Source organism: Hetaerina americana, unplaced genomic scaffold, assembly GCF_022747635.1.
Source record: "Hetaerina americana unplaced genomic scaffold, ioHetAmer1.1.p SCAF_4, whole genome shotgun sequence".
In the NCBI taxonomy this organism is placed as follows: Eukaryota; Metazoa; Arthropoda; class Insecta; order Odonata; family Calopterygidae; genus Hetaerina; species Hetaerina americana.
In genome coordinates this window covers 51196632-51221975 of record NW_027286985.1, presented here as the reverse complement: position 1 = coordinate 51221975, position 25344 = coordinate 51196632, and the positions used below count along the sequence as shown (strand labels likewise).

At 34.4% G+C, this 25344-nt stretch overlaps 1 protein-coding gene across 3 annotated transcripts in view; it reads right to left on the bottom strand.

Annotated features, from left to right (window-relative positions):
• LOC139691994 (E3 ubiquitin-protein ligase TRIM37-like) overlaps positions 1–25344 on the bottom strand; it is a 47726-nt gene that overhangs the window by 3767 nt on the left and 18615 nt on the right. The window contains exons 7-14 of one of the 3 annotated variants that reach the window (XM_071589993.1): positions 23574–23753; positions 20433–20547; positions 19056–19328; positions 16930–17044; positions 12799–12868; positions 7677–7831; positions 5972–6093; positions 4648–4748 (exon numbers count right to left, since the gene is read on the bottom strand). In XM_071589993.1, the coding sequence (XP_071446094.1) occupies positions 4648–4748; positions 5972–6093; positions 7677–7831; positions 12799–12868; positions 16930–17044; positions 19056–19328; positions 20433–20547; positions 23574–23753 (1131 nt within the window). The remainder of the gene's footprint in view (positions 1–4647; positions 4749–5971; positions 6094–7676; positions 7832–12798; positions 12869–16929; positions 17045–19055; positions 19329–20432; positions 20548–23573; positions 23754–25344) is intronic. The other 2 variants (XM_071589994.1, XM_071589995.1) reach the window with 2 other exon arrangements.

The following is a 25344-nucleotide window of genomic DNA, read 5'->3' as shown; positions in this document are numbered from 1 at the left end:
TTCAATCAGTTATTCATAAAAGAGAAATGCTGGGAAAAGTCTATTGAGCTAAAATGTTGGAAATAAAAAATATCTGCCTAAAATAATGTTTCTCTACTTTTTCCTACGGATTTACTTAACAGCCCATGTATATTAACCCTCTTAGTGCGGTGGGCCGATATATTGGCTCTTGCGTAGGCTATTGTTTAAATCGCTGTAACTTATGGTTTTTTCTTTAATAATTTATGGTTTTTGTGCTATTGATAGGGTGAATTCCATACAATTATACAACACATTTTTTTAATTTTTTATTAGCAATTTTAAATGCTTTTCAAAAAGTATAATTTTACGTTCAGTTTTGTACATGTCGGGAAGCTCAGCCTAATTGTCAGCTCATTTTTTTTTTTCTGAATGTTCTTTCCACTATGAAAAGCCACTGAAAGGCTACTTCTGTTTTTATCTGTAATCTCTTGAATGTGTTATGGAGTGGTGGTGTTGATATATAACTGCTTATTCGAACTTTGTTGACACAATGGAAATGAGAGCACTGCTTAGTAATCATTTCGGTTTCTCTTGCCCATCCTATCTAATCATTTGCGCCCTGTGTATTGGATTACCTTGTCAGCAGTTCTCTGTGAGTTAGAACTTCATTTTTTTCTGCCTTTAGATTGTAAGCAAATTGCTGCAGTCTCAAGGAAAGGAGAAAAGTCCCAATTTGACTCAGTGAGATCAGCCTTTTCAACAAAATCGAAATATGCAGAGGCTGACAAAAAAATTTGGAATTCACTGGTTTTTCTTTATTTATTTATAATTTTTTCTACATGTCTTTTTGATTCTTTCTTATATATAAATATGGTAGTATTATTGAAAAATGTTTTAAAAAATATTAGTATTGTGTCTAAAAATCGAAATATTATTGCTAAAAAAATATTCTTCAAATTTATAATACTGTAATAATTACATTTATTTTTCAGATGATGTAAATGTATAACATCATTATTAACTACAATATTTTATTTTAAAATAAAAACACTGCATATGGATACCTAAACAAATAACTTCATAATGTTTTTTTTCCTAAGGTGATACATATTCTTATATTACCCTTCGCACTTCTCACTAGTACCCCTGGAATCCCCACCGCACTAAGAGGGTTAATCATTTCATGTTTCTCTAACCTTGTCCTCAACATCATCTCAGTCCTTATTCTAACAATTTGGTCCTCTGGAAATTTACTTACACTGCTGATGACGTAGCCATGAAAGAATTTTTTGAGGATTATGGCAGATGCAATGTCTACCTTACCACTGAGCACAAAACCCATACCAAGGGTACTATGACCAACTAGAGAGGAGTCACTCTGTCAGGCAGAGTATACTGATGACACACTTTGTAACTCCGCCAGATGTTATTACAAGTGAGCGGGCTGTAGTCTCACTATCATCACTGTGTTTACTTCAGGGGTCCGAGTTTTATTTGTAACTGGAAGCTTGGTATGCATGAAAATTATCGTGTACATATGGTGATTAGCTGTTCAATTACCATAAAAAATGATAGACAGCAACTTCTCTACATAAGGTAGTTACCTAAGTAAATTAATATTAATACATCAGTAATCACATAGGCTTCAATAGGTACCTACAGTAATTGCCCCATGATATCAAAATCTCTTTTTCATTTTCAACAAGATACTATTTTAATATTTTCTTGAATGTCTTTGCTAATGAATTAAGATATTTGATGAATACAAATAAGTTAAAGCAATAGATTTTGCACTACACAATGGTGAATGAAAGAATAATTACCAAAGAAATCCCTGGAACGGAACACTCAAGTAGTTCGCAAATTCTTCACTGCCTCATTTAATATGAAAAAAGGGATTATATATATTTACAATAGAATAAATCTGAAAGGGTAATAATTAGAGTAGCTCAGGATAATCAACAAAGAATGTCAAAATATTAGATGAAGCGATTTGGCAACTAATGATAGTGTACACATAAATAATTACAAAAAAAATCATACACAGGAACACTATGTTCCACAAATTCATCATTACTCATTTCAAAGTGATTACTTACATCCCAAAATCATAAATATGCCCTTCTGTGGATTTATTCTAAACACGAACATTTTTTTTTATGCATTACTTCCGATTTATCTCAAATGACGAATGCGAATGAAAGCCAAGTATAAACAAAAAAAAGTTAGAGCTCAATGTTGAAATAAACTAAATATATACCACATACAACACAGGTATCACCAAACAAAATCAATAATTAAATTGCACTGATAAAATAGATAAGTTCAGCATTGTTCTCAAGAGATACTTTTTTGAAGAACCAATATTGATAATTTCACTTCACCCATTTTTACTCAACCACCCTGGTTATTTCTCATGCAAAATAATAGTGTATAATGCACTCCTAAGCCAAAATTCAATGATTTTTATACGCCAGTTGAAGTTGACCAATGTAAACAAACTGCTGCCATATTAAAAATATACTCCGGCAGAGTGACAAAGGCAGGGTACTTGGCTGGGGTGTCACTCCTTACCATTAGCACAGTATCAATCTGTCCAAAACTTGTTCGTTATTGCTTGGGACAGAGAAACTCACGGTGGGGTACGAACGCCTGTCAGTGCCTTTCGTAATCGTTCTGGGTGGTTAGACTCTTCTTGAATGGTATCATACGGCTGACAGAAGTACTCCACTGGAGGTGTGTGGTTCTTAATAGCCCCCAAGAGTAGCTACTCACATTTGTTAGGCTGCATTAGTTTAATGTTTCTATCCATCTTGATTTAATTGGAAATAAATTATAAAATAAAACAAACAATAGCCAGATTACTGTTTCAGAGTGCCCACTGGCATCAAGTCGGAGATGATTTCCTTTTGGATGCCTCAAGTGTTAATGACATGACACCACCACCTAAATGACTGCTCTACTGGGGCCAAGTGACTTCATAGCAACTTAAATATACATATATTTCTCCAAGCTACATTGCCAAAGCAATAGCAACCAATATATTTACAGAGCTCTTATATACAGTGGAACCTCACAATATGATCATAATCCATTCTGCAATATTTCTGGTTAAGTGAAACACTCGTTTACTGAAGCAGCTTTTTGCACATAAATTAATTTAAAATATGATAATGCATGCCATGTTGAAAAAAATAAATTATGTTAAAAGTTTATTCAATGAAAATTAAAAAAAAAAAGTTTCCCATGATGTCCACATCACATTTAGCCTGCTATTTTGGTCTTAACACTTCTTGAAGGCTTGTGGGGTTTCTCAACGGTAAACAAAGAGAGATTTGATTTTCATATTGCTGCTAACATTTGGACAAACTAACTTTGTGAGAAGGCCTTGTGGTCAGGCGATGCTTTCTCATCTACTGTTATTTGCACAAATATAGCTTCACTTCGGTATCTTTTCATGATGAGAACTGTCTCACCACAATTAAAACATATTGTTGCAAGTAACCCTCAGAATATAAGAGCCTTTTGAAGTCACCGATGAAGTTCTCTGCTGCCTTTGACTCAGAGCTTGCTGCTTCACCAAGCCTCACAATGCCGTGGGTGATGGTTCTTCTTGTTAACTTTTCGAACTACACACAGCTCACCTAAAATACTTGTTCAGCTGTTGATCATCCCTACATCTTATTAACAACGTTGGCGAAAATTACTTTTCCCTTTTCACTAATAATATTCCTGTTAATGGTGTCACATTGAAATTGCTTTCATTTATGCAATTTGAAGTAACCTTTCAACATCATTGAGAATATGAAACCATTGCGTCAATGCTCTTGTCACTCCATGTGAAGCATCAATCTCTAGTCTTGTCCACGTTCTTGAAGAAAACAGCAATATCTGATATCAACCAATTGTTGGTGTGCATCCTAGATCAGCCACGCTCACACCTTTTTCCCAATTTTATATGGTTTCATTTTTCATTGATACTGTTATTTTTTATTTTTCTCTTATAGTTTTCTTAAAGATTTTTCTTTGGGCTCAATCTTAAAACTATGCACAAAATATTATTTAACTTGGCACAAAAGAATACGCTTGAAGAAAAGTTTGGAAAAATGTGTGATTACTAGCGACCCTAGGATGCAAGCATAACAAGTGTTAGAGACAAATTTCAATAGCAGACGTGCAATGAATCTGGGAATACCCCTCTCCTACTCATTTGTTGAAAATTCATAAAGTCGCTCATTAAGCGAGACATTTTTAGGAACAATATTTTTTATCTTTATGTGAAATACAAGCATTGCAAGGCACTTGATAAGTGGAGTTCCACTGTAATTAAAAATTCACTTAATAACAGCCAGCTAACAAATTAAGTTACCGAGTATAAAATTAGTCATTTTAAAATGTCAAACATGAAAAATTTACTAAAAGCTGTCTCTGCATGCACATTAATAAAACAATGTTGAATAATAGAGAACTAACAAGCTTTTACACATTCATTAATTCTGAAGTTAATTTAAATACCCTCAAAAATCATATCAAACTTAAATAAAATCTTGAAAAACTTTTAGAATTTTTACTAACAGATTTATGGCCAATAAATACTGAATGTGGAATATAAAATGAATTTTAATGAGACCTGTAGCTTTGAGGATGGACCATAGAGTGAACTGATCACCTAATTAGGCCACTCACCCTAATCCTTCAAGACCACCAGATCCTGCCTGTGGAGTTGAAAAACTTGACAGTATCAATTCCTCAGGGAGGCCAAGAATTTTGAAATGTATCCCAGTAGTCTGTAAAAAAAATAGAAATCATTTTAAGGCTAACTAAGTAATTGTAGCCATCAATGACGGTAAACTTATTAGGCATCAATTGACACTGATATTGGATGTTACCACACTAGAACAGAATATCTTCATGTGGTCGTAACAATCAGCCAATGCTAACACAATAAGCATTGCTAAAAACAATGTCCAAAAATATGCTGAAATTAGATTTTATAATAATTTTTTTCACATCTATTGACACCAAAATCTTCAACCTAATCTTATTATTTTCCATTTTCACTGAATTTGTCCCCAAGTATAGAAGAGCATCTCACTAGATCACACTGCTAATGTTTAATTAACTATTTGATAATAAATTATATAAATAAACATCACCAGTTGATTTTCATGTATGGAGTTGTAATCTGCAACTTTTGGAAGTAGGCATTTTGAGAGATTGCAAATGCTCCACAAATATCACCCGAGTGAAGTATCAAGATTTTGTTTGGATAGAAATGTTGAATATTACAAGGGTCAGAAAAAGAAAATAAATAAGGCAAGAGTCAAATGAAGATTTGTTAATGGCAGAATTTTGCACATGACAAATAATCGCGTAGCATTGAAATTATTTGATGACATCTAAATTGTTATAGATGTGGCAATCCAGCGGGTAGAGTTCTGGATCACTGACTTGAGAGCACAGGTTCGATTCCTGAGGACACCCACATAGTTGGCAAAACGTTTTCTCCACAAAATTAAAACACCATATCATAAACAACACACACCCAAGGGTTTCTGACAAGGACTTAATAGAGCCAAAAGTTGGCCTAAGATGAACTTTTAAACATCAATCCCATCAACCTTCCATGCTTGTTTACTTTCAAACTAAAAAAATGTGTTTGATAAAATCTTTGCAGAGCACAGAAAACTTATGCTCATGGACCTTTAGTTCATTCTTCCATTACTGACATTATTGCTTAGATTAAAATGTTCCACGAGATTTAATCTTAATCATCATCATAAAAGTTCCCAAACCGAAATCATAGTCATTTTTCAGTATCTTTTTTCTTTTTCTCTTTTCCCTCCTTTATCATAGCCACAGTAATTCTGAGGAAACAGTAATTACAAAAGAATAGTAAATGGAGATGTACAGGATGCAAATAAAAAGGGTCAGGTTTCATTTATGTATTGAATGACACTGTGAAAGACGCTTCTTATTCCATATAAAAATGAGAATAAATTAAACACACCTCGTGACTATGTGCACCAGGAAGTCTTCTTCTTCCTATCATTAGAGTTTCATCTAAAACTGCTTCATCTTGCTCTGAAGGAATTCTGGAATCTTCTGAATTGCACAATGTGGGCAAATTGGCTAGATAAAGAGGAAAAATATTTCAATATTATAATTTTACATTGAATTAAGAACACCTTGGCAGTCAAATTCACAAATTACATATGCAGATCTAGTGAAGAAAATGCTCAATTAATAAGGGCCACGGTTACAAGCTTTCTCTTTATGAAGATTACCAAGAAGAGAGACAGGAACTTCATTCGAAAAATAAATATTTCAGGTTAAATTGGAAAATGAATTTTCATCAGTTTCTAAAATTTAATAATTCAACTGCATACTGCGATTGTGAAAAAAGTATGTGCATGAAAGTATTAGATCCATTTTTCATTTTTATACAATAAATCACATCTATACCAAATTTGTTGGCCTTCAATTACCTTTTTAAAAGGATAAGGAACAGCAATTTGACTATTTTGACTAATACCTATTAGAATCATATAAGAGCAAAACATTTACAGCAAAGAAGACTTCTACATATGTCAATAAAGAACTACTATAACAGGTGTTATTGCAATGGGGTCTTAACTTCTTCCATCCATTGTTGGATCAATAAATTATAACATGCCATATGTTACATAATTGATAATTCTAGCGTAGTATTAAAACCTTTGATACAAAAAGGCAAACAAAGAGGGATGTTGTGAGAAGAGTTAAAAAAGTTGTTTTCTTACTGAAGAATTTCTTTATAAAAATTAGATTAGCTATCACTCGCATGTGAAATATCATATATTTTGTATTATAGAGGACAATTTCCTGATATATAAAATAACTAAAAGATTTCACACAAGTTCTACAATCAGTTTCACTTTAAACTTTTAGTCTTTTTCAAAAATTACACCATCAAATAAAAAAATAAATTGCCTTTAAAATGTTACCTGGTTATACTATAGTGCATTAAGCAATAGTTATAATGTAATGACTTTAAATTTCTTTTCAATCCCAAATGTATTTGATATTTTTATTGCTTTACAATGAATTTTTGCATTTTATACACTTCTTTAAATCAATTTTGTACTAACTGGTGTACACATACTAAGTTAACTTTATATTATCAGGCATATCTTTGTGGAAATTATAGCTATCCATCATTGAAAAATATCATCATATTTTCCATACTTTCATTTTTATGCCACATTATCAGTTTCATTACACTATAATACATTCATCATTGTCCCCAAGTATCCTCCACACCTGAATTCGTTAACTCCCCTGCCCCAACTTGCACTTCAGCTCCTTGTTAGACCACTGCTCAGAACACTCCTAATGTCCACCCCCCAGCTCTACCAATACCTGCCATTTTTAGCCAATTCGTTATAAAGTGAACCCAACTCATCTCTGCCTCACCCTCTAACATCTTCCCCACCTTTCATTCTTACCCTTGTTTCTCTTTTTCCCCCTATCACACCCAAGGGCCATTTAAATGGTATACTATATTGCGCATAGATATGCTGTACCCTGTAGCAAACAGTGTCATACAACACACAAATATGTTTGGAACATAAAAAGCTATTTTTCAATGATGAATACACTTAAAAAAGGATTGGATAAAATTATTGTGAATGAGAAGTTTGAAAAGCATTAATGCTTGCATTAGTGTAAACAACCTTCATCAGCAATATTAGATGAGGAATCCAGGATATCACTTAAGTCATATCCATAATCAGATGTTGGCAGAGGAGATGGATCACCAGCTTCAACATGAACATTAGACAAGCTATGGAAATGACTGGGATGAGAACGATTACAGGCAAAGGTATATCTGAAATAGAAAAACACTCTTCATGCACACTAGAAATTACTGTAAAGGTAAGACGTGAAAACAAATAGCTAGTGGCCACAGACAATCATTAATTGAATGGCCCTTAATGTATGTTAATATAAAAAAATACTGAATTTTGAGTGATCTGTCAGTGTATTAAAGATTATCATAATATAACATAGAAACAAGTTCTAACTTAACACATTACGACAAACTGCTATTAGTGGGGACTGCATACAACATCAGGGCAAGCATGTCAAGCATTTTGCTTTAAGAGTAAGTTAACTCCACACAATTATATCTTAATTATACATTAGTATAATGTATAGCGTGTACTATGCATATACGAGGGGGTACCCAAAAAGAAATTAAATAGTGCTGCGGTTGGCAGAGCTTATGTAGTATGCATTTCTTCTGCTAGGTGAGCATAGCACACCTCGTTCCGAGCTATTTGCAGGCATTGTTGTCATCTGGGAAGGTTATGTTCAGACACAACAATTTAGTTATTCAAAAGCAGTTTCCCTTGCTCCTGGTTTTTCGTCATGGCAGATTTAAGTGAACAGCACACCACTGAGATTTTTTGCTTGGGAAAAACGCAGCAGAAACTGTTGAGATGTTAAAAACAGCTAACAAGGATTGTGCTTTTGGAGAAACTCAAGTGTACCAATGGTTTTCTGATATCAAAGAAGGTGAAATATCACTTGTTGACAAAGCTCAGTCAGGATGCTCGTCAACTTCTAGAATTCACAAAAATGCTGAAAAAGTTCATGTAAATGTACTTAAATACCAAAAATGGACTATTGAAGAGATTGGTAAGTTATCTGGAATAACATGGAACTCAGTTCAATGGATTTCATCCAAAGATTTGAAGATGAGAAGGGTCACTGCAAAATTTGTACCTCGGGTACTGACTGAACAGGAAAAAGAGAATTGAATTGAAACTTGCTGTGCATTGAAAGACCATCTCCAAACCGACCCAGATTTTTTTCTAAGATTTTTTCTTGCTTCATGCCATTTCTTCTTGTTTCCACAAATGAAGAGGGACATATAAGTACAACTTTTTGATCAAATGGAAGCGGTTAAGAAAAAAACAAGGCAGGAGCTGTCAGACATTACAATAGAAAAGTTTTCAAAATGTTTCCAGGAATGGTATTGCAGATTGGACCAATGTATTAAGTGTAACGGTGAGTACTTTGAGGGCGATGAGGTTGTTTTGTAAAAAAATTAAATACATAGATTTAAAAAAAATAATTCCAGTTATTTTTGGGTACCCCCTCATAGAATGGTTGCGTACTAAATATGAAACCACTTCACAACAATCAGGAATAGGCAACCGCAATTTCTTGGCTTCTTCAATAAATAAATTTTGTTTTCTTTGTTATTCAAATGCCATTCGCAGAACAAAAATAAATGCATCCAGAGAGATCATTACTATCTCAAGAGGACATTGATCCTCCATTTGTCTTACTCCGGTAAATCCTACCAACTTAAACATGACAAAGCAATAATGAAGCTACCCCTTTATGCCCTGCCTTTCACAAATCCATCAGCAGTATTAGTACGTAACATTTATGCTGACACCTTCCAATTATAAAATATAAAATACCAATTGAAAAATATTTTTAAATGCTCACCTAAAAATTCCTACCCCACACATTTTCCATGCATTGCGTGGAATGTTGTGTACCCCCACAGGGAAACCGAGAAATCGTATGCCTGCTACTTCAGTTCGTGTTTAGCATACGTTCTGCTAGCATCTTTGGGCCACTACTGATCACAAGGTTTTCCAAACATGTGTTTATACATATCACTGGTTAATTTTTGTGGCTAAGTTTAAAAATATTTATGGAGAGTTTTAAATATATTCCCAAAAAAAGCTGCATGATGACAGCAATAAGAGAATAAACAAAACAGTAGAAATGTGAAGTACTTCCATTGACAAGTTAGAACAAGTGAGCGTGTCTGATCTAGCATGCACATACAATTGGTCTACATCAGCAATTTGCACTATCCTAAAAAAAAAAGACAAAATGAAGGAAATATAGGCTTCAAAGGGAGTGATAAGAATATCTACACAGTGGTTATGTATTCTCAATGATCCTGAAGGGTTGATTCACATATGGATAAACAAAAAGCATTTACAATGTGACAATATTAATGAGAGGATCATTTGTGAAAAGAATAAAGTGAATTGCACCGACCTCTTTAAGAAGATGCCAGGATCATTAAAGGTCAAAGAAGTATTTACGGGAGGCCATACGTGGTTCTTAAAGTTTAAGAGAGGAACCAACATCCACAGTTTTGAGAGGCACAGTGAAGCGACAAGCTCTGGGACAAAGGCAGCAGAGAACTTCAACAGTGACTTCAAGAGGCTTTTAATTCCAAGAGTTACTTGTGGCAACAAGTTTTTAAAATGTGACGAGATAGGTCTCTTCTGGTAGGGGATGCTGAAACAAACCTAAACATGTACACGCAAGAGCAGAGGAGAATGCATAGCCGAACCACAAGCCAGACAGGCCATCTCATGAAGTTAAATTGTGACAATGCAAGCAGCAATTTGAAAGATACACCCCTGCTTGTTTACCATTTGTTAGCTCCATGAGCCTTCAAAGAGTGTTAAGTCCAGAAGAGCAGGCTGATATGGGGGTCATGAAAAAGCATGGGAAATTGATTCATCATACTATGTGCGTGAAGCATCACCCTAATAAGTCAGTGGTTAAGCATGCTAAAAAATATATTCAATGATAACGCTGAATCACATTTTCACAAAATTTTGAAGCATCACCAAAAAAAATGTCTCTAGACGGCTTTCTAGTAGAAAAGAATTAGGAATGTATAATAAATACAGCTTGTGTCCATCCAAAACCTACCTTAACCAGCAGATTACCTATAAACTTAAAGCAAATAATGAACTAATTATTTCAAATTTATTGTCTCCGGCGTAACTTTATGTAATTGACAAAACATATTGAAATAAAATATTGACTTTGTAATTACCCGTACTTTATTTAAAAACACAACCCACGTTTTGATATTTCATGTCATCATCAGATCACATATTTCCAAGAACCCAATGGTTTAGCCATGGGCTCATCCTTTTCCCCACTCCTGGTCGATATTTATAAGGACCATTTTAAAAAAGTTTTGCTCTCCTTGGCTCACCCTCTAATTAATAATGTATTTTCTTGGTTCAGATATGTGGACAATGTCTCCCATTACTCCCTTGTCTAGCCATTGCATTCTTTTCTCCCCTGACCATTAGGTGTTACATAGCTTGTCCAATTATTTCTTCTCACTGATCACACACATGGTCTACTTCACCCTAGTATCTACTCTTAGATTGGATAGATATGCTTTATTTTTACCAATAAAATTCTATCACTCACATTCTCTATATTCTTTAAATTTTTCCCCAGTCTCCTATTCAGTAATAAGCTATTTGGCCTAGTAGGCCGATGCCAGTAGTCGCCAGGATTCATTATTCATTTACTAATTCTCTACCTGAATAGTTCTTTAACAAAGCACCATCATTTAAATTGCCACCCCGCTGAGATCAGATGTCTTTGCAAATCCTCACGGAGGAAAAACCATAATATGAACTACAGTTTATCTAGCTCCTACACTTCAGTACATCTGATGTGGGTAAACCTATCAAAAGGAATAATCATTGTCCCATCCCAGCGCATGTACTTACAGCTCCAGGCGTTATTGGAGCATGCAAGCCCTCACACTAACAAGAAGGCAAAGTTGTAGTCCCCTGGAAGGGAGGGTTTTAATAATGGCTAAAATTCATTCATGATGAATGATGAATAGTGTGAAATTTTAATGACATCCAAATTAAAATTCCTTACTTATAAGCACTCACTGCCCATATTATTTTGTAAAATTACAAGATAATGGCAATTAGCAGAAACTTTTGAAGTCCAATGGGTTAGAAAGTATCTTATAATAATAACCACAGAATACACCACATACTATTTTTGCTTTCACTTATAAAAGTCAAATATTCCAGGGGGATCGAGATGGTGCGGGGGCTAAGTACTGGCTTCCCACCCAAAGAGGCCGGGTTCAAATCCCAGTGGTGTTGAATATTTTTCAGAGGTACCTCGATCCCTACTTGAGGTGCTTTGTAGAGGGCACTTTGAGTGAGTATGCCGTCCGTCAGATGGGACGTTAAGCTGCAGACCCCTTGGCGCCTTTCATAAAGAGTAGGCTAATGCTGATGCCAGCTTTCTCGCCACCCTTCATCCTTTCCTGTCCATTCCCTATGGCAAAAATGACCTCAGCTGTTGGTCGCCTCCCCTAAATACTACTACTACTCAAATATTCCATAATTATCTCATCCACAACTGCCATTAGAAAAAATGAGATTAAACAGTGCTTGTGGTAGAAATTCTGTTAAAATCTCTTCCTTAGCTATATTTTTGGAGACAATACAATTAAAAATCCCTCCCACAAGTAAAACTAATCAGGTTTAAAATACAGCTTGTACAAAATAAAATTATTCAGAGAAAGCATTGGGCCTTTTCCACTTTTGCTTGGAAGATTTATATTCCATGGTTAAGTGGAATTTACTATAAAGAAATTAGATATTAGCAGAAAGTACAGGGATAACATATAAAAAGTTTTGCCTTAGTTAACTCATCGAAAATGGATTGATTGTGCAATGGAAACTTATTTGATGTTACAAGAAAATTTTAAATGTGGTTTCATTGCAATACCACTGATGGTATTTATATGGCATCAGTGAAATTATTAGCACTATTTTTTATATTTTCCCACATAAAAGGCATTTTATTGCACTGAGTTCAAGGATAATATGAGCTCTTTGCTTTGTGACTTTTTCGAAATATTAGTAGGTGTGCTACAATGACTAAGAACTCAAAAGAATTAATTTCAGCATTCCACAATTATAAGCCAAGTAATAATGGGATGAATAAAAAACAGGGTAAATTATCATTGCAAACCTTTGAAGGGATGTACTCCTGGGTGTGGAGCAGACCCGAGATGAGAACCTTGACCAATTTAAACTGTTATCTGAAATAGAATTAACATTGAATATTTTTACTGACGAATTTCAAGTACAACTTTAAGTAAACAACAGACACATCAGCTATAATATTGATTGGAAAGCATTTATACCTGGTTTAAATGTAGCTGCTCTAAATAAAAGGGAACTCTAAAAAAAAAGAGAAATTGGATTCAACAAATACAACCAAGAGAGGCAACTACTACATTTCCCAAACAGTTGACTAAAAATGAACAAAATGTAATAATAATAATAATCTTTATTTGCCCAGAAGACACTGACACAGTGTAATAGATACATCAGATAAGTGTATAGGACACGTCATATGTACATATAGATGTTAAACAATGATGAATTTCAGAAAAGCATGACACAACAATAATTTTTTGCATAAAATATATTCCATATTCAGCATGGTTATTTTTTCTCCATGAATTCCATTACAGAATAAAACTGTTCTTTCCTTAAAAATGATATTAATTTCTTTTTGAACAGGACTGGATCCTTTACGTACTTAAAATCGTAAGGGAGCCTGTTCAGTGCAAGGAGGCCCATTGATTTAGGCCCCAGGGATGTATTTAAAGTCCTGCAATAAGTTTGATGCAGGTCTCTGCAGGCTCTGGTTTGGTGACAATGAACGTTGTCATTTGTCATATAATTGGATATATTACTTTTAGCGAAAATGCATACGACATAAATGTAAATACATGGAACAGTCAGAATATTTAACCTTTTGAAGAAGGAAAGACAAGGTGCATTGTAGGGAGCATTGCATATTAATCGTATTAAACATTTTTGAGCTTTAAAAATTGAATCAGAATGAGGGGAAGAACCCCAGAACAGAATACTGTAGATGATTAAAGAATAAAATTCTCCGTAATAAATTGAAAGTAAGATATCAAGGCTTACAGATTTCCTAATACTTCTAATAAGAAAGCAAATGGAATTTAACCTGCTACGAAGATTGCATATGTGTTCATCCCATGATACATTTTTATTTATAACAACTCCCAAAAACTTGGATCTAGAAATTTGGGGTACACACGTTCCCCCAAGGTCAATGGCCAATGAAGCAGGGGCTTTATTTTTATTAGAGAAGTATATGAGTCCAGACTTGTCAGGGTTGAGTTTCAGAGAATTTTGTGAACACCATTCACAAAGAAGTTCGGAAACTCTAGCTGCTGTCAAGGTCAAGTTGTTTAACGATGGTGCTGATACAATTACGTTAGTGTCATCAGCATATAAAATTGGCTCGGCTCCTGGAACTGACTGCAGAACTTTTGGTAAGTCATTAATGTAAAGTAAAAATAGGATAGGGCCCAAGACTGAGCCTTGGGGTACACCTAATGTAACTTCTTTACTAGGAGAAGTAAAATTAGTACCGTTCTTTGACAAAATAACCTGTTGGTGCCTTGCGCTGAGGTAAGATTTGATCCAGTTATAAGGGATACCTCTGATGCCATAGTGTCCTAATTTGGACAAGAGTAACTGATGATTAACTAGGTCAAAAGCCTTGGAAAAATCGAAGAATAGTCCCAAGGTTTCAATTCTATTATCAAGATTTGAAAGTATTAGGTTTACGAGGTGATAGGTGGCTGTAGATGTAGATCTGCATTTCCTAAAACCATTCTGTGAGCCAGACAAGAGATTAAAAGATTCAAGAAATGATGTAAGTCGATTATGGAAGACCTTTTCAAATAGTTTCCCTATCTGGTTTAATAAAGATATTGGACGGTAAGAATTCATATCCTGCTCACTACCTTTCCCTTTATAAAGTGGTACAACTTTGGCAATTTTAATGGCATCAGGAAAAACACCAAGTTGTAGGGATTTATTAATTAGGAAGAGTATCTGTTCCTTGATAGAATTAATTGATTTTTTTATCACAATCCCTGGGATACCATCTGTACCAGGACTACTTTTGTTAGGGAATTTTTTAATGATGTTCATCAGTTCCAGTTCAGTACAAGGAAGCAGGTACAATGAATTAGACAGGCTTGGGATTAGAGGATAATTAACAGGAATTGGAGTATTTGTAGTAGTCTGGTGGGACAAGTAGAAGTCATTTAAGTTGGATGCCATTTGAGAGTAATCAGAAATAACATTACCGGTGGAGTCCTGTAATTTGAAATCATGATGATTATTGATAGAACACTTAGCTTCCTTTATAATCTTCCAAATTTCTTTAGATTTGTTATCGGCATTGAGGATTCTACAGTTGTTAAATGTTTTTTTAGCCAGTTGTAACTTTTGACGGTACGTTTTTTTCAGTGTTCTATACTCCAAGCAGTCTATCGAGTTACATTTATTTTTATAAGAGATAGCTAACTCCTTCATTTTTTTCGAGAGGCATCGTATTTCATCGGTGACCCAATGGTTTCTAGTATTTAAGGACAAGTTTCTAGTTTTGTGGGAGACCAATGGAAAACAAATGTCAAAGTAATATTGATATGAAGAATAAAAATACTCAAATGAGTCATTGTAGGATCTGAGTTGGTATAAATCAGACCAATCATGGGACTTCAACATATAATTGAAGATAATAAAGTTTTGCTCTGTAAACTGCCTTTTATAAATTTTTTTGCAGTGACTAGGAGAAGAAATTAAAATCTTGCATAGAAGAGGATAGTGATCTGATATGTGGGATTTGATTACTTCAGTATTTACTTTTCCCAAATCAATGTTTGTTAAGATATTGTCTATAATAGTAGAGGAAAGGCCGTTTACCCTAGTGGGTTCGGTATTAGTAACACAAATGTTGAAAGAGGTGAGGATATCTAAGAATTCCTGTTTGGCTTTGGAATTACTTGCGAAATCACAATTAAAGTCCCCAGTTATAATTAAATTAGGTTTTGGTATAGCATCATGAATTAGCTCTAATAGTTTGGCAAGTTTGTTAAGAAAAACACTAAAATCACTCGAGGGAGAACGATAGATAGATAATAAATGATATGCGACATTATTTACACTGAGACCCATGACACAGGACTCGAAGGACAACTCTTCATTGAGAAAATCCTGTGAGAAACAGGTCGGGAAAAGGCGCACACACTGTGAAACTAGAACCAATACACCTCCATTTCTATGCTTTGAACGGCAAAATACATCGGCGATGGAATATCCAGGTAGATTTAAAAATTTCAAATCACTTAATTTCAACCAGTGTTCATTAATACAAAGGACATGAGGTTTATATTCACTCATCAGGACCTCAAGATCCAGCAACTTGTTACTAAGACATTGAATGTTAATGTGCAGGACCTTGAGGTACTTCGCTACCCTGTCGATGTTGTCGGGCGTGTCTTCCAAAAAGAATAATTTCCGACGTGCACATATTTGGGCCAAAATGAAGGCTTTACGAGGGTTTCCCTTAGCTCACTATTCACTGAAATGCGGAAGGAGGCATAAAACAAATATTGACATTGATTCACAGATGGTTTTTTCATGTCAAAACACTTGAGAAATGGTTTATTTTGGAAAGATTATGTTTCTCACTTCATGCACACAATTACTTGAGTTTTTGCTAACATTTAGGACCATAGTGGTAGACAACTCTATTTAAAGGGCTCTAGAGGACTATATTCAAAGGAAAACTAAAATATTGAACAAAGTGCAAGTGGTCTCCAATTCATAGACAACTATGATGATCTCTACCTATGAACAGACCCCCCTAGACTAATCAAAGACAGCTAAGTATACAATACAGTACAACTGTGATAAGTTGAAGTGTCTTTTGAAAATCTGGAATTTCCCTAGAGAAAATAATAATCTTGATTTAGGAAAGTACCATTACATTTAATTTTATGAGATATGTGTAAATATGGATTAGTTCATTAAAAAAAATAAACTTAATGGTGAAGTACATTTAAAAATTACCTTTTCCCAATGTTGTCAACTGACAGTGAGTAGCCACACTAATTAAAAACTGTTGTAAAAACTATTAATTAAGGGGTTTCTGGCTCAACTATGTGGAAGTTCAAGTCAGGGAACAATGTTTCTTGACTATACTTGTACCTAATGATAATACTTATTTAAAAGCTATTTTGCCACATGCACTTGAAAACCTTACTTGTGTTTTGAGGAGAGGCTGCAGACTCCTGGCTTAGTCTTAAACGAATGGGAGATGAGGTAAGAAACAACACCTCATCACTGCTGCCTTCCTCACTTGGATCATGAGAGACAACCTGAAAATAATTTAACCTTTTCAACTTGTATTTAAATATTTTGTAATTAATGCATTCTAAAAAATATATTCACGATCAATGCTATAATAAATTTTTTCAGGGGAAACTAATTTCAAGTTTAAAGGAGACATACTGAGAAGCTGTCGCCCACACACAAACTGAGTTAAGGGTAAAGAGATCAGAGTACAAGGGTAAGTAAATAGGGAAAGCAATTATATCAGGTCACCATTTACAATTACATTCCATAGCAGGTTATACTAGGACTATTACTAATGTTGACAATGAGAGCTTAGTGCTTTTGGTACATAATTTCTTTGGATTTCTTACACAATAATGAGTATTTTTTTCTTTGAAAATATTCGGAATACACAGTGACATAAAAAATCTTGAAATCTGGTTTCCTTTGCCTTATCACCATTGTGTAAAAGTTAATACCTTGGCTGTTGTTGAGGAATGCTGCTTATTTACTGCTCCAGTAATTTTATTTTTTATTACAATACATAATTTCTCTTCAATTTATTATGCTCAATTTGGATGCAGGTGATTCAAATTTGTTCCAGTTATAGGGGTTAAGTCATAAACATACTTATCAACTGTTTAATTAGTTAAATGCTTGCATAAAATGAAATAGGTAACTCTACCATTATATATGAACTCAGTGGGAAAGGGTTACAACGGACCACCATCAGAATTTTTTTGCAGTTAAATATAGAACTGATTTTATGTCAAGGCAAAATTAGAACAATATAATAAAAACAGATGCTATTCAGCCATTATGACTAATGTCGTATATGGGCAGTGTTTATAGTTGGTCATATGAAGAGCTTTGATGGGTAGGCCTAGGTAGGTTCTAAGGATCAAGATAAGAGGGTAGAGAAAAACCTGCTATCAGTATTAGCCTATCATAATGGAAACTAGGAAATGGCTATATAGTTCCATGCCCCTATTGGTTGTTTCATACATAATTACACTGCAGATAGCTATTTAAACTAATTATACTATCCAGCACAAACAATTTTTCTCCACGATGAGTCCATTAATAGCAGTCATACTGAATGAAGTAAAAATGGATGGAATCTTGAAGTAATGAGAAGACAATTTCACTGTGGATGTATTTTTAGAAAACTATTCCAGATTGCAAATTCATGCTTTTATTGAACGAGTTAGTTTATTGTAATTGATTAGCTTATCAATTGACAATCTTTAAGGGAAAAATGACAAAGTGTAAGGGCTCATCTGATGGTGGTGATGAAGTTGAGGAGAGTAATGATGTTTCAGGATTGCCAGTCAGCCTGAAAGGAATACATAATTGCAAAGATGTGTACCATTTGCCCCTGATAAACATGCATCTATGATGCATACATGTGTCTTCTGCACTTAACGTGTTGATGGACATTAGAATGCCATGAGATTAAATTAATATCCTAATGGGTAATACAATAAGCTGTCTATAACTTAACATTTTTACACCAAATATGCTGTCACTGATCAACCATCTAATTTAAAAAGGAAGACGGTTAATGTGTAAGCTGTGTGTGTAATAGACAGCTAACCACCAATGAGAAATTAGACTGCATGATATTTTAAAGATTCAAACATGGTCAATGATGATAAATGGTTATCTTACAAAAGCACACATGAGAGACAAGTTAAATGAACTCTTCACTCAACTGTGAATGATGTTCTCAGTACGAAGAATAAAATAATTCTTAAAAATACAGAGCAGAAAATCCCAAAATATGTAACATATTAATTAGTGAGAAAACCTTTAACAAAAGAATTAAAAATTTCCTTAGGGCTCACACGAAAACATTTAACGTTTATTTAAACATAACCTATTGTAACTTAGTAAAGTACAGTATATTTGAAGCAGATCCCAGTTTAAAATATCTAATCATTTATTGCCGCTTTCTGTTTATTCATAGGATATTTTAATCCAAATAGACAAATACGCTTGTGTAGGTAAATTTATCAGCCACAGAAACAAAAAGAATAATTACAAGTTACTTACATCACTGTCATCATCCAGAGAGTCAAATATTTCAGGAACCTGAGAAGTTCCCGACTTAAACGAGTCAGAGTTAGACTTGACTGACAAGTGTCCAGTTTCTGCATCAGAATTTACATTGGATTCCCTTATTGGTTCCTCACTACAAATCTGACTTCCTCTTCTGGATTGTAAATTAAACCTTAACTGCCTGCGCACAATATGGCCGGATCGGTCACTGGCTGAATCAGCAATTTCATTGGTGTTGCTATTGATGGTATCCTCTTTTCCTCTCTTCTGTAAGAATAAAAGTGTGCCTAAAAAATCCACTAAGTAGTTATAATGGCACACATGAATATATTTACAAAATAATTAAGTACTACAAGCATGGGGATGGGTTTGAGTTCTTCCTCAATGACACAATGTGAGGAAAAATATTGATAAAAGATTTGGTGTTTTCCCGGTGTATCAGCTGCGTAAATTCCTCTTGGGTCCTCCACTGCGTTATATCATCCATATTGGCCTGGGCCAATATGGACGAAATAACCCACCCAGTGGAGGACCCGAGAGGAATTTACGCAGGAAAAATATTACATACAGTAAACTCTCAATTATGCATTTTTTGGATTATCCACCCTATAATCTTCCTTAAAATCATAAAGATAATGAAATACTTTGAAACTTTTATACACTTTATGAAATATAGATTTATGAAGCCTTGGCTTTCTTAAAACCTTTTTATTTCACATAAAAGCTGTCCATTGTATTTTATGTTTCAATTTAAACATTTTTGAACTATTCATACTTTCCTGCTATTGTTTCCCTCACATTCATCAGCCCTGAGAATTCCATATTCTCCTTCAAGGCGAGCAAATACATATTTTTACTATGCAAGAAAAAAGTTATCAACTATCTACAATGCAATACTTTATTCATTATCAAATGACAAATATGATACCGCATTAGCTATCCTTTTCAAAATTTGTTCTTCGCCAGTCATTTGCTTCTTCCTGCCTAATAGATTGATTTAGCTTTCTGAGGATAATACGTTCTGCTATTCACTTAAGGATATTTCTCAGTGTTCTTGTAATTCTATAATTCTACAGTACATTTTTTGCCATCTTCAGCTATTTTAACAAAGTAGAATTATAGGAAATAGTAGAATAGTAGAATTATTATTTTTTAATTATTTTAATAAGAAAATTGAACAGATTTAAATTTCAAAATGTCATTGTATTTCTTCAAAGCCTAATCAGAGTTGCCACAGAATTTGGAATTTTATATTCCCTAATTGTTCTGTAACCATTTGTAAACCTCTGATTTTCCTTTGCTCTACTGACTTCGTATATCAGACCTGTAAATACCTACTGCAAAAGTTAAGAGGTAACATACACAACATACCTCTTTTAGCTCATTAATTTGGGCTGAGTACTGGGCTTCTACAGCTTGAAGCTGGCTAATATACCATTCCTGGTCTCGACACTTTTGAAAATAGGTTGGAGGTCGAACATGGAATCTAAGAGGAAAAATGAATGAAAGAAGGACCCATTTTCTTACTAACAATGGCACAAATCTTGCACAAAGGTTAAAATGATATACCATCAGCACACAGTAAGCAAAACACTTTCTGTATAAAGAAAATATAAGACATGCCCATTCCAGGTTTTAAAATATCCACTAATGTTTTTCCATCACTTTAATTTAATTTTAGAATGAAATTTTACTGGCACAGTGGCTATTAAAATATTAATCCAACTTAAAGTATCAATCAGATTGTGAAAATATCACGAAACGAAGCATATATTTTTAGGATACATTGATCTTGATAATATTATACATTATACCTAAGCAAACTGAATTTTATATCACACATTTGCCATGCTATTTTCAGAAGGGCTTCCAAAATTCTGCTCCACTGAAAAGTAAGAAAATACAGTAATTCTTGCAACAGTAGTCCTTGGTTGAGGAAGCCAATATCTTGTAATATATATGAGAAACCCTTGCGATGCCTTGCGAATACCTACACAATTCAGGAAAATCTGCAATGGGAGCACTCAAACCATATAAAGTTGTGTCTTCTAGGTCACGAGCAAACATGATGCATATAATTGTTAAGCGAATTCATCATGATTTGAACCACTTGTAAAATAAGAACAATCTGTGCACTACAAAAGGTGAAAGTACTGTCAGGAAGTAAGAAGAGAAAATCTGTGCAAAAAAATCAAAGGTCATGAGAATTACTAATTAAACCATGGATATTCAAAGCATTAAGGAATTTAAATCAAGTGAGGCAGTGGGGGTATGTAACATTCCCATGGAACCTACTTAAAGGCCAAAGAAAACCCAAAACAAGAATAGAATAGGTATCACTTTGTGGAAGCAATTCATATCAGGAAAGAAAATACTTTGTTCCTCCACATACATTTTACTATGCCTGACCTAGGTTTTGACTAACTAAGTCATCATCAGGTGAAGTAAGGAGGAGAGACAACTTTATATTCTTGACAGAGAAGAGGAGGGGGGAGGTGCTGGTAAAGTGGGAGGAGGGGAAAGAGAAGGGAAACAGGTGTGTGTGTATGGGGGGGAAGGGGGAGAGGGCCTTTGGGTATGGCATCAGGGGGGAAGAGGGGCTGCGGAACAGAGGGAGGGCCAGGAGGGGGAGCGAGAGGAAGACATCAGGTCATTCACCAATATACCCTCATAATGACTGTTCTTAAATTTCCAAACGTTCCAAGGCATCTAATCTTAAACCTTTCTTCTTCAAATGTCAAATCTTAACAACAAAGTAACTTGTGTGGTTATTGTCCAGTAGTTGCTTGGCAAAATGGGAAGAAGTATTTCTGTTCTTCAAATAGGTGTAATGTTCTTTCACAGGTTTATGGAATCTCCTCCCGGTTTGTCCAACGTAAATAGCAGAGCACTCACAATGCAATTTATACACTCCACTCTTTTCCATGATGGGAATTTCGTCCTTACTGTTTGATAAAGGTTTCCTAAGTTGCCTTTATTATAAAAGGCTGGTTTTATTCTGTTCTCTGGAAAGGTTCTGGTCACTTTACGAGATAAATTCCCCAGAAAGAGAATTCTTTTCCATTTCAATGTGTCTTTCTTGGGGATGGGTTTGACAATGGATGAGACTGCTATTTTTTCTAATTTTTTCTGATACAATTTTTCAACTCATTGGGAGCAGAAAATGTTATTTGCAGCTATCATATTTATTATTTGGAGTTCTTTATGTGTATTTTGTGGGGACAATGGGCAACTAGTCAAACGGTGGACCATTGAGTCGAACCCCACTGATTTTTGGGGGAAATGTTGTCTTGATGTGAAATAAATGATGTGATAAATGCCAGTATATTTCCTAAAAATAGAGAAGTCCAGTTGTCCATTATTTTTTTAATTGTAATGTCTAAAAAATTAATGGACTTGTAAATTCTTTCTCCATTGAGAACCCAATGTTCTTGTCAAAGGAATTTAGGAACATGAAGCTATTGAGTTCTCTTTGTGAACCTGCCCATAAACAAAATATATTGTCTACGTAATGGTGCCAACAGACTTATGTTTTTCACCAAGTTGTTAGATGAGGAGAACAGAACAACTTGTCTTCCCTTCTCTTTCCCCTCCTCCCACTTTACCATCACCTCCCCACTCCTCTTCTCCGTCTAATACATAAAGTTGTGCATCCTCTGTACTTCACCTGACGATGACTCTGTAAATAGAAACCTAGGTCGCGCATAATAAAATGTACGTGGAAGAACCAATAATTTTCTTTTCCAACCCAAAAGAAGAGTTTTTATGAACTTATTCATAGAATTTATGAGGGATGAATTTGACAGAAGGATTTCATGCTTAATCTTAATTCCAATCCCAAAAAAAGGGAAAGGGGCCATATATGATAACCAGAACAATAAGTCTGAATTTGAACACAGCTAAAGTGATTCTCAGGATCATCAACAAAAGGATTGAGAGCAGGGAAAATGATTCCTCAGGGGATGATCAATTTTGTTTCAGAAGGGGGAGAAGCACATGTGTTGCATAAAAGACATAGCAGCCATGAGGTACAATAATGAGGAACATTGAATACAATCAGGATGTAATGACCATAGAGTGAACTGGATAGTGTCTATGAATATATTACAGAAAATAGGAGTATATTTGAGGGATAGAAGACTTATCCTCAGCCTATACATTGCTCAAAATACATTTGCACAAATAAGGCCTGGGTTGAATTTCAGTTTTATTGCAACACTAATATTAAACGAAAAATGTTAAAATACCTCCAAGTTATCAAAGATCAGAAAATCTTTCATGACATAATATATCAATTTAATTTTGGGATCTTTCCAAAAGAAAAATATTTGTGGTAAGATCCAAGAGAGATACCCAATTCAATCATGCAATTCACATGCCCCATCAAATCTTTTTGATTTAAAACAAAAGAAAAACTAAAAAATATCCAGACCCATGGCATCATCACCTCTCACACCTGAATGTTCACCCATGCATTTTCTGTTATTTTCATAAAAATCACACACTGCTTACCTTAACTCGAGTGTGCCATTTGCATTGTCCATATAGCCCTCTCTAGTTAATACATCCAAACGGAAGAATCGGTTGTAACCCCAACACTCTCCAACTTCAAAATCTGAAGCAAATTCTCTCACAATACTTCTTTGATGATCTTGTGTTGCCTGGTGAATCATTTCAATGCGATATTTATACCTGTAACAAAGCCATTTAATGAATGAAACTTAAGTTCATTAAGATTGTAGTTGTTTTAGGGGACTACGAAATATTTAAGGACTCAAAAATTAAGGATTTAATGATTAAAACAACAACTCCAACAACATAACATAAACCAGTAGATACAGGCTTGAACCAGTAGTGTACATCAAAAAAAGAAACTAGTTGAAATAAGCCACCAAAGGGAGTTTAAAAAAGGCAGAAAATAAAAATCATTTAACATAGAAAATAAGTTCAATATATAATCCCATTTTCCCAGACTGATAAGAATCTTTCCCATTTTCTGAATACTGATTTGCTTGCCATTTTCATTAACTTTGGGCGGCAAAATTCCGCATTTTTAAATATACCACATTTCCTGATCGATAATGCGCAACTTATGTATAACGTGTAACCAGAACTTAGTAGTTATCTTGAAATTGTATAGATGCTGTGCATCTGTGTGTGTGTGTGTATATATATCTTGTGTGTGTAAAAATACGTCCATATCTATATACTAATAGATGGTAACAATCAATGAATACATGGAATCATAATTGACTTTGGCTATATCTACCGTTAGTATACAGAAGATGAGAGCCAGTTGATTGAAATTAATTCCAAGCAACAAAAGGATCAAAAAACAAACAATATTTAAAAGCCAACAAAATATGCTGTTTATTGCTTTTTTGCTATGATTCATAATTTGTAATGAGAGCTATTCTAGCTTTGTGTGCCCTTTGATTTGCTATATAAATAAACTTTCAGCAAATCAAAAATAAAAAAAATAAGAGAATGAATAAAATAGAATTATCTTGTTTTGTTTGCTTCACTTGCGTATTTAGTATTGGCATTCTATGGGGGTTCTAGACACCCTCCAAGTTCTATGAAAGTGCCCCCTACATGGTGATGGTTTCAAACCTGAATTTGGTTAAGCTTTTGTAATTCAGAATTTTCTCAAGAAAATTACCCTCAGAGAAGAAAATTGTACACAGCAATGTTTAAGCTAGAAAACATCAATTTCGTGAAATCGCGTTTAAAGAAACCTTTCAAATCAAAGTTACGTCCTCGTTGGGAAAAGTGGATGATATTCGGTATGAAAGACTACACAGAATCAGAAAGGATTAAAAGAGTCTTATGAAAAAATAAGCCGGTGGATCCTGGAAAGTTGGCGGGGTGTCAGAGTGACGTGTGTAAAAAATGGATTATTAAAAGCTTCAGGCAATATTTCAATGCCAGTACTAGAAGATGAGTAAGAGTTAACAATGGAGAGTGAACTTGGTAATATGCCGGAAGAGATAATAAATGTACTTACTTCATTTAATTGTGATTCAGGTGATGAATTTCTTGGATTCAAGTGATCTACCAATCCTAACATATATTTATACGTCCATGTATATAATACGATGTACTCTACGTATACGTGAAGTACTATGTATTAGAATAAAGAAGTACTACGTATTAGAATAAAAGAAGTATATAAACTATATGCTTCTTCTTTTCCTCATGGATTTATGAGATGAAATAACTGCAACAGTAGCAGATCTGTACAAAGTAGAATGCAATTAGAATGGCATGCTTCCAGACTAAT